Source organism: Mobula hypostoma, chromosome 7, assembly GCF_963921235.1.
Source record: "Mobula hypostoma chromosome 7, sMobHyp1.1, whole genome shotgun sequence".
Lineage (NCBI taxonomy): Eukaryota > Metazoa > Chordata > Chondrichthyes > Myliobatiformes > Myliobatidae > Mobula > Mobula hypostoma.
The window spans coordinates 162,180,506-162,190,332 of record NC_086103.1 but is presented as its reverse complement, the minus strand read 5'-3'; the positions used below and the strand labels follow the sequence as shown (position 1 = coordinate 162,190,332).

The following is a 9,827-nucleotide window of genomic DNA, read 5'->3' as shown; positions in this document are numbered from 1 at the left end:
GTGTACTATGGTCTGGATGAATGTTGTTTCATTTAGTTGTATTTAAGTACAGTTAGTTGACAATAAACTGGAGCTTGAAGGCCAATCAAAAAGATCACGGCTGATCTACCTCCGCATCATTTTCCTGCCTTATCCCTATGGAGTATAAATCAACTGAATTCCTCCAGCAATTTGTTTTCAGTTTTGCTCCAGATCCCAGCATCTGCAAACTCTTGTGTCCCCATATCCCTTGATTTCTTTAAAATCCAGAAATATATTAATCGCTGTTTTGAATGCAATTAATACCGAGGCTCCACAGTGCTACGGATTACAAAGATTTTCTTCAGCATTCTGTTATTGTTTCACCTTGTACTGTGTATGGAATTGGTATGTATCAACAGTACGCAACACAAACTTTTCACTGTATCTTGGTACATGTGACAATAATAACTCAATTCCAAGTCTAGTTCCTCTCGAGAGGAGAAGCGGCGCAGGAGTCGGAACGATTTTATGCGAGGGGGAGTCCTACACGGAGCTTCTAAAGGCGCGTACTGAAAGCGCCTGCGTTCGCCCTTGAATCGCCGTCCCCGTCGGTATCCAAGAGACGGTGCGAAGATGGGGCTGTTGCCGCCCGAGGCGAAGGCTCTACCGCCGCCGGGGATCGTCAACCGGAACAGCGTCTGGCTGGGCCTCATCGGCTGGACCGCTTCGTTGATGCAGAATGGCCTCAACCGGCGGCCGGCCTTCGGATCCGGTGAGAAGAGCTCAGGAAAATCCGCTGGAACTTGTAGCTGCGGGCCTGGGGCTAGGCCGGGAGAAGGGGTTAACCCTGGAACGGGGATCGAGCTTGGGAGGTGTCAAAAATGGGGATCTCTGGGGATAAACCTCGGAGTGGAGGTAGGGAATAGATTCAGATCTGTGGATGCGATCAAACCTAGGTGTGAGAACTTGTCAAACCCTGGTGATTTCTGGCGATGGGGTCAAACTTGGGGGTTCAGTCCTGTGAATGAGGTGAAACCTGGGGAGGGGTCAGTCCTGGAAATGGGGGTCAAAACTGGGGATGAGTCTGGGGAGCTGAGTCAGTCCTGTGGATGAGATAAAACTTCAGTATCACACCTGGAGGAGGGGTCAAGCCTGGGGAGAGGCTTGGAGATGGGGTTCAGACTCAGACCAGGTATGGGTCTGAGGCCCTAAAGCTGCGGGACAGAAATCTGAGACTGGGATTTCGTCCTGCGAAGAGTTTCGGTCAAAACGTCGGCCGTATTTTTTTTCGATAGATGCTCCCTGGTCTGCTGAATTCCTCCAGCATTTTGTGTGTTTTGCTCAGATTTCCAGCACCTGAAGATTTTCTCTTGACTGGGATTTGGGATCTGAGTCTTAGGGCATCAATTACCTTCAAACACAAGGGCAGATAAACTTGGGCGTGGAATAACTCACTAGGTCAGGCAGCATCTGTGGAGGGAAATGGACAATCCCTGTCACTGAGTTTCTCTGCCTTTTTGTCTGTTGCATCTGCAGTCTCGTGCTTTTCCCAGTAAACCATAAATACTCGTCTATTTCACAGTGAACACTGGCATTGGTAACAGAATTAATATGGTGAATCTGATGTGTATTTAAACCTTAAAAACAAAAATGTTTTGGACTTTCACAATTAATCCAGTGTAGACCAGTGAGGGAGGATTTATCGGGAGGGTTCAGGAGTTGGCATTGGTTTATTATTGTCACATGTACCAAGATTTGGTAAAATATTTTATTTTCAAATATTCAAAGTACAGTTATTATCAAATAATAAATTATACAACCTTGAGATTTGTTTGCTTATGGGAAGTCCCAAAACAAGGAACCCGAAAGAAGCCAGTTTAAAAAAAATAAAGACCAACCCCAATGCGCACAGAGAAAGAGGGTGAAAAAAAACAAATCATGCAAACTATAGAAGCAAGCAAAAACAGCAGAATTCCGAACCAAATTGAGTCCTTAGATCCAAATCCTCGGAGTAAGGCCAAAGCCAGCATCGCGGAGAGAGGAGCCCCCAGTCTATCTGGGCTGGCATTTAAATTGTCCAAGCCTTGCCCTGCCCTGGCGAATTGCTCCAGGTCTAGATTTCCCCGCTGAAGAGGCCATTCTCGACCTCTCCAAATCGGTTTGGTGTCCAGAGCAATCCAACCTTGCCCAATTTCAACACTTTGCCCTTCCAATCTGTATGAGCAGACATTTAGATTGTCCCTCGCATTAGGATCCGGATCTCACTGCAGCGAATTGCTCTGGACCTAGAACAAGTCGCTCAGCGATTCACTTCGGACCTGAATCTCAATGCCAAAGAAGCCATCCTCAACCTCTCCAAACTGGCCTGGCACTTAGACTGATCCACCCTCATACCCAGACATCTGGAGGGGCAAAATTTAGTGCCCATATTGTCATTTTATAAATATTACATCACCTTCTGTGATAGTAACATCTTCATTTTCTTGTCTCCCCAGATGCATACTTAAAAATTATTTAACCTTGTTCATTAAAACTCAAAGGCTACTTATTTCCGGTGTGGAAGGTACTCTATGCTTACCGATCCATCAATTATATGTATAAGTGTGGACCTTGATAAAAGTTAGTTAGCATAAGAAGCTAACCATCAAATATTGGGTAATCGGCCTAAAGTGTACCAGTCTGCTAAATCCTGTGACAATATTCTTTTGGCTGACCCGAGTCTGTATTTAAAATGATACAGCTGCAGTTTAATGTAGACATTATTCGTGATTAAAAATAATGAGACATCGCTATTGAAATACTATGTGCAGTTCTGGTAGCTAAGCTATAGGAAGGACGTTATTAAGCTGGAAAAGCTGCAGGAAAGATCACCAGGGTAGGAGAGCTTGAGATTTAAAGAGAAATTCTTTCCTTGGAGCATCAGAGTTTAAGGGATATTCTTTATAGAGGTATATAAACCGATGGGCATAGGTAAGGTAAATGGTCACAGTTTTCCTTCCCAGGTTAAGGGAGTCTAAGATACGCAAATGGAAATGGAGGTGGATTGGCCTCAACTTGAGGAAGACACCGACAACATCAGCAAGCAGGCATTAAAACGGAATCCCCAAGGAAAGAAGAAATAAGGACGTATAAAGAACACATGGAGGAGAGATGTCAAGGCCAAAATTAGATGATGGTGGCACTCCTGGTTCATCCTTGAGAAACTGACTCAGAACAGAGGACGATGGAGATGGGAGGTCATCGATGGCCTGTGTTCCACTGAGAGCTAGGAGCCCAAGCAGACAAAAAGAAAGAGGGAGTCTAAAACTAGGGGGCATAGATTTAAGAGGCAAGGGAAGGAATTTAAAGGGGACCTGAAAGGCAGCATTTTCACACATAGGGGAGTGCATATCTGGAACGAGGTGGGAGCTGCAGGTGCAATTGCAACGTTTTGTCTGGCACATGGATAGGAAAGATTTATAGGGGCAAATGGGACTAGCGCAAGAAGCAACTTGGTCAGTGTGTCGAATTGGGCCAAAAGGCAAGTTTCCAGGCTGTACAACTCTGTGACTTGTAAGGTTCTGAGATAGAATAAATTAAGAGTAGAAGGCTATGTAATCTTTAGTAGAAGTGGGAGGAATACAAGAATGGTTAGAAGAGAACTGAATGGAATAAAATTTGTTCCAATAAAGTTTAAGAATGTCATGAGACTGGGTTTGGAGCAATAGGTATTTTTAGGTCATGTGAGTTAAAGAGAGGATAGAATTTAGTTGATTTTATTTATAATTTTGACAGTTATCAGTTTTTGTGATTGATACACCTCAATATTTCTCATGATTGGAAATAATTTGAATGTTCAGGGTAAGCTGGAAACACAATGATTTACAATAATATTTATTATTGTAAAGTTCCAGAAGACTGTAGGCTGGTTAATGTTGTTCCATTGTTCAAGAAGGGAAATCCAGGCTAGTAAGCCTGACTTCGGTTGTAGAAAAGTTACTGGGGGGAATTGTGAGTAACAAGTCACATTTTTAATCTTATGTCAAACAAAAGGAAAAGAAAAATCTTTCTTTTTGCAGGTGTGCACCGACAGCTTCTTTTTGTAACTGTTGGATGGTTTATTGGATATCACCTTAGAAAGATAGAAAACTACAAGAATGCCAAAAGGGATCGAGAAATGATGGACTATATTCGGCGTCATCCAATTGACTTTCCTGAAAAAGGTATGTGATTAGTTGAATTAGCTTGTACCTTTTGGAATTACTGTTCAGAACCTAGAAGTCTTTGGAGCACTTAACCATATGCCAGCAATTTTCCAAGCTTAGTTTCCCATTCTGTATTGAGGAGGCACTCGGTGTCAAAGCCACTACCTTCCTTGTCTAAGTAGCTCAACAACTCACAAACTGACATGAGTAATGTTTCTTAACCTTTTATCTAAAATCACATTACAGTAGAATCTGAGGTTGATATAAAGAAAAGCCTGCAATATCCCATTAAAAATAAATGCAAAAACATATTCAAGACTTTACTGAAAACTCATAAGTCAACACTGTTTGTAGGAATGCTGCTGCAGGAAGCTATAAACATTACCAGTATATTCAGGCAACATTTGTTCCTAAAATTATAGTTTTCATTATATTTCTATGGAGTCAGTTGCAAAACGGCAGTTTTAGGCATTGGATTTAAAGGTTGTGGTTTAAAAACAGGATTTATTTGTGATAGTTAATATTCACTGTGTATCTAAAGTAACAAAGTTATTATTCAATCAGGAGAGGTGATTATTTGAAGTTACATAAAAATATTTCCCATAATTTAGTCTGTTCAGATTTACAAGTGGTATATTACAGTGAAGTACATACAGTATTAATGATTATGCAACAAATTATCTATTCTTCCCATGAAAACATTGAAATTTACATGCAACTCATTGTGAACATAACTATCAATCTCTTGCTAATAAAATATGAACAAATGCTACTATGGTGCACACAATTTCACATTCTATTGGATGGCAACTACCACACTGACGTGACAATGAGTTTTCCAGCAATTCTTGGCTTTGGATCAGGCCTGAAGAATAAGGCTATGTACAACTTAAACTGTGCATCTGTTCGTGGCCTTTAAACTCGGAGTTTTGCAATGTCCTCCAGAATCAGTGCCTGTGGCCAGTTTGTTCCAGGACAATTAAGGCATTGGTACCAATTTATTTCAGCTTGCCTAGATTCACCTCACTTTGGTCTACTTCTGCACAGACAAATTTACTTATTACTTATTAATTATTTGAATCAGCAGCTCACCAGAGTCCTCTATCCTGGGCCAATCTTTCAAGTTGTCTCCAGATGTAGCCTATCTTCGAAAATCCTTCCTCTCCTAGGAATGTGGTCTTTGGAGCTTCTGTTGCCGTTTCTTTAGCACTGGGTTTTTACAGGCTTTTTGCCCAACCCTCCTGCTTTCACAGTCGGGCTTGGGACTGCCTTCATTGTAAGGTTTGCCTATAAATAATAGGAGTGATGGTGTAGTGTTTTAATTATTGGTGTACCCCATTCATGTGGAGGCAAGAATTCAAATCCCACTGCAGCAAATGGGGAATTTTAAATTCAGGTAATTAAGTCTGAACTAAGAAGCTAGAATCTGTTATGGTGATCATAAAATTGACATATTTGAATAAAAATCCCACCTGTTTCACTAATGTTGGGGAAATAATTGACAACATTTAAAAGATACTTAGATGGATAGTAACGGTTTAGAGCAGGGATTCCCAACCTTGGGTCCACGGACTCCTCGGTTATTGGTAAGGGTCCATGGCATAAAAAAGGTTGGGACCCCCTGCTTTAGAGGGATATAGGCCAAAGATGGGCAGATAGGATTAACCTAGATGAGCATCTTGGTCAGCATGGAGCAGTTGGACTGAAGAGCCTGCTTCATGTTCTCTGGCCAGTATGTCACTTGAGTTCCTTAGCATTTTGTTCTCTGAACTGCTTCATCTGATTAGCCTCAGCTCTCAATAATAAATACCAGCCTTGCCAACAACGCCCATATTGGAAGACGTTGTATGTCTAACCTGCGTCCCGAATCTGGCTTTCACTTGGGACCCAGACACCCTCTTAATTACGGCTCAGATCAGGGCAGGACACAAGAAAATATCTTGTACACAGTGGTGAGTTTCTCAACCTATCGTTGGGTGCTGTGATTTATAGTCTTGTCCTTCTGTCCTGACTCATCTTCTGATCAGCTTTTCTGCACTTAATCTGTATTCTAACATCCATTTCTTTATCTCCGCTCCAACAGGCTATGTCCTGAATCTAAACACTTCTCTCCTCTCAGTAATAGCCTGTTCCTTCTAAGTGACCTTTCAGCCATCTCCACTGCTGGCCTGTTTTCCCATCATCCTGTTCTAATTTATATAACACTTAAATTGACTATATTACAAACTTTACCAATTTTCTTATAATTCCTGAGATTACTAATTCATACATATTTCCATTAATTTTGTTTTAGAAGTGTGTTGACAGTTGGATTTAGTTTAACTGTAGCGTAACCTTTACCATCTTCTATTCTGGTTCTCTACATTTCAAAACCATGATTCCACTAATGTTCTTCAATAAAAAGTATGGCATATATTTTGGGTCTGTTGGTAGATCACAGTACTAAGAACTAGGTAAACACGAGGAAATCTGCAGATGCGGGAAATTCAAGCAACACACACAAAATGCTGGTGGAACGCAGCAGGCCAGGCAGCATCTCTAGGAAGAGGTACAGTGGACGTTTCAGGCCGAGACCCTTCATCAGGACTAACTGAAAGAAGAGATAGTAAGAGATTTGAAAGGGGGAGGGGGAGGGGGAGATCCGAAATGATAGGAGAAGACAGGAGGGGGAGGGATGGAGCTAAGAGCTGGAAAGTTGATTGGCAAAAGGGATACAAGGCTGGAGAAGGGAGAGGATCATCGGATGGGAAGCCTAGGGAGAAAGAAAGGGGGAGGGGAGCCCAGAGGAAGATGGAGAGCACGCAAGGAGTTATAGTGAGAGGGACAGAGGGAGAAAAAAGAGAGAGGAAAAAGGTGGGGGGAATAATAAATAGGGGATGGGGTAAGAAGGGAAGGAGGGGCATTAATGGAAGTTAGAGAAATCAATGTTCATGCCATCAGGTTAGAGGCTGCCCAGACGGAATATAAGGTGTTCCGCCAACCTGAGTGTGGCTTCATCTTGACAGTAGAGGAGGCCGCGGATAGACATATCAGAATGGGAATGGGACATGGAATTAAAATGTGTGACTACTGGCAAATCCTGCTTTCAATGGTGGACAGAGCGTAGGTGTTCAGCAAAACGGTCTTCCAGCCTGCATTGGGTCTTGCCAATATATAGAAGGCCGCACCAGGAGCACCGGACGCAGTGTATCACCCCAGCCAACTCACAGGTGAAGTGTTGCCTCACCTGGAAGGACTGTCTGGGGCCCTGAATGGTGGTGAGAAGGAGGAAGTGTAAGGGCATGTGTAGCACTTGTTCCGCTTACAGGGATAAGTGCCGGAAGGGAGATCGGTGGGAAGGGATTTGGGGGGGAACGAATGGACAGGGGAATCGCGTAGGGAGCGATCGCTGCGGAAAGCAGAAAGGGGGGGAGGAAAAGATGTTCTTAGTGGTGGGATCCCGTTGGAGGTGGCGGAAGTTGCGGAGAATTATATGTTGGACCCGGAGGCTGGTGGGGTGGTTGGTAAGGACAAGGGGAACCCTATTCCTAGTGGGGTGGCGGGAGGATGGGGTGAGAGCAGATGTGCGTGAAGTGGGAGAGATGCGCTTGAGAGCAGAGTTGATGGTGGAGGAAGGGAAGGCCCTTTCTTTAAAAAAGGAAGACACCTCCTTCGATCTGGAATGAAAAGCCTCATTCTGAGAGCAGATGCGGCGGAGACGGAGGAATTGCAAGAAGGGGATGGCATTTTTGCAAGAGACAGGGTGGGAAGAGGAATAGTCCAGGTAGCTGTGAGAGTCTGTAGGCTTATAATAGACATCAGTAGATAAGCTGTCTCCAGAGATAGAGACAGAAAGATCAAGAAAGGGGAGGGAGGTGTCAGAAATGGACCAGGTAAACTTGAGGGCAGGGTGAAGTTGGAGGCAAAGTTAATGAAGTCACTGAGCTGAACATGTGTGCAGGAAGCAGCGCCAATGCAGTCATTGATGTAGCGAAGGAAAAGTGGGGGACAGATATCAGTATAGGCTTGGAACATGGATTGTTCCACAAAGCCAACAAAAAGGCAGGCATAGCTGGGACCCATACAGGTGCCGTTGGCTACACCTTTAGTTTGGAGGAAGTGGGAGGAGCCAAAGGAGAAATTATTAAGAGTAAGGACTAATTCTGCTAGATGGAGGAGAGTGGTGGTAGAGGGGAACTGGTTAGGTCTGGAATCCAAAAAGAAGTAGAGAGCTTTGTGACCTTCCTGGTGGAGGATGGAGGTATATAGGGACTGGACATCCATGCCGAAAATAAAGCAGTGGGAGCCAGGGAACTTAAGATCATTGAAAAGATTCAGAGCGTGAGAAGTGTCATGAACATAGGTGGGAAGGGATTGAACAAGGGGGGATAAAACAGTGTCGAGGTTTGCAGAAATGAGTTCGGTGGGGCAGGAGCAAGCTGAGACAATGGGTCTACCTGGACAGGCAGGTTTGTGGATCTTGGGAAGGAGGTAGAAACGGGAAGTGCGGGGTGTGGTAGCTATAAGGTTGGTGGCAGTGGATGGGAGATCCTCAGAGCTGATAAGGTTGGTGATGGTGTGGGAGACAATGGCCTGGTGCTCCTTAGTGTGGTCATGATCAAGGGGTAAATAAGAGGAGGTATCCGCGAGTTGTCGCTGTGCCTTGGCAAGGTAGGGGTCAGTATGCCAGACTACAACAGCGCCCCCCTTATCGGCGGGTAGGTGTTTTTCTTAAATATTTCTCTTTCTCATTCATTTTGCAGAAAAAAAGACACTTGCTGAGATTCTGGAGGATTTCCATCCAATTCGCTGAATTGACCAATTGTAATACTTGCCTGACTGGCCATGTTGGCATTCGTACTCAAGCTGTGAGCTCATGGTCCTTTTCATTGTAAATTGCTGTGTAATAAATTATATGAAACTATTGCTTTTTTCAATCCTAAGGTTATAATGCAAATTAGCCTGCGATGCAACATATTTTAAAGAATCAGACACATTTTCTCAAATTTAGCATTTGGTCAATGGTCTCGGTGCTTTTAGCCTGATGTAGAAATATCAGACAGACAGTAAATAGATTACTGTAATAGGGACTAAATAACCTTGGAGAGAAAATGTTTGGAGTGAAATACTGCCATTCCAGAAATTCAAACAGTCTTTTTATCTTTTAAGTGATAAGGTATATTTTAGGGAGAAATGCCAACCTAAGTTACGTGACAAAACCTCTAGTTGTGACAGAATAGCAGTTCTTCCCTGTAGTATTTTATTTAACAGTTAGACTGTTCTACAGAAATACTGAATTCTACAGGTTATATTCATGGTACCTTAAAGTTTATCTATATTTGTGACCATCAACACCTCAATTATTGATGAAAAGAAAATCATAGGGAGAGAGGGTGTAGAAATAGCCATTCGACCCACCGTGAGGCTGCCAGTTCCACTGACCCATTTATTTTAAAATTTTCCTCATGTTTGTGTCAACTGCCCCCAGATTCTACCATTCACCTGCATGTCGGTCTATTGGGCAACTAACAGGTGAAATAGCCCACCCAAAATGGTGGTATTACACAGAACCTTACTGGTTCATTCTGGAAGAATAATGGTCTTTATCTCTATATATTAACCCCAACACAGGTACACTCTGTATAGCGGCAGAAAAATTGATCCAAAATCAGAGCAAAACAATTGCCACCAGCCCGCGACCCC

The 9,827-nt window shown here is 43.2% G+C and overlaps 1 protein-coding gene across 1 annotated transcript; it reads left to right on the top strand.

Annotated features, from left to right (window-relative positions):
* The first annotated feature begins 460 nt into the window (after window positions 1–460).
* On the top strand, window positions 461–9,048 carry ndufc2 (NADH:ubiquinone oxidoreductase subunit C2). The gene is made up of 3 exons (XM_063052927.1): window positions 461–733; window positions 4,020–4,163; window positions 8,888–9,048. The coding sequence occupies exons 1-3, from the start codon at window positions 595–597 to the stop codon at window positions 8,935–8,937; spliced, it is 333 nt and encodes a 110-aa protein (XP_062908997.1). The 5' UTR covers window positions 461–594; the 3' UTR covers window positions 8,938–9,048.
* The last annotated feature ends 779 nt before the right edge of the window (window positions 9,049–9,827 follow it).

Excerpts from the sequence above, each read along its gene's own strand:
- ndufc2 (XM_063052927.1), top strand. The coding sequence starts at position 595 with ATGGGGCTGTTGCCGCCCGAGGCGAAGGCTCTACCGCCGCCGGGGATC. Across the intron at positions 734-4,019 it reads GCGGCCGGCCTTCGGATCCG|GTGTGCACCGACAGCTTCTT; the intron begins GTGAGAAGAGCT and ends TTCTTTTTGCAG. Across the intron at positions 4,164-8,887 it reads AATTGACTTTCCTGAAAAAG|AAAAAAAGACACTTGCTGAG; the intron begins GTATGTGATTAG and ends TTCATTTTGCAG.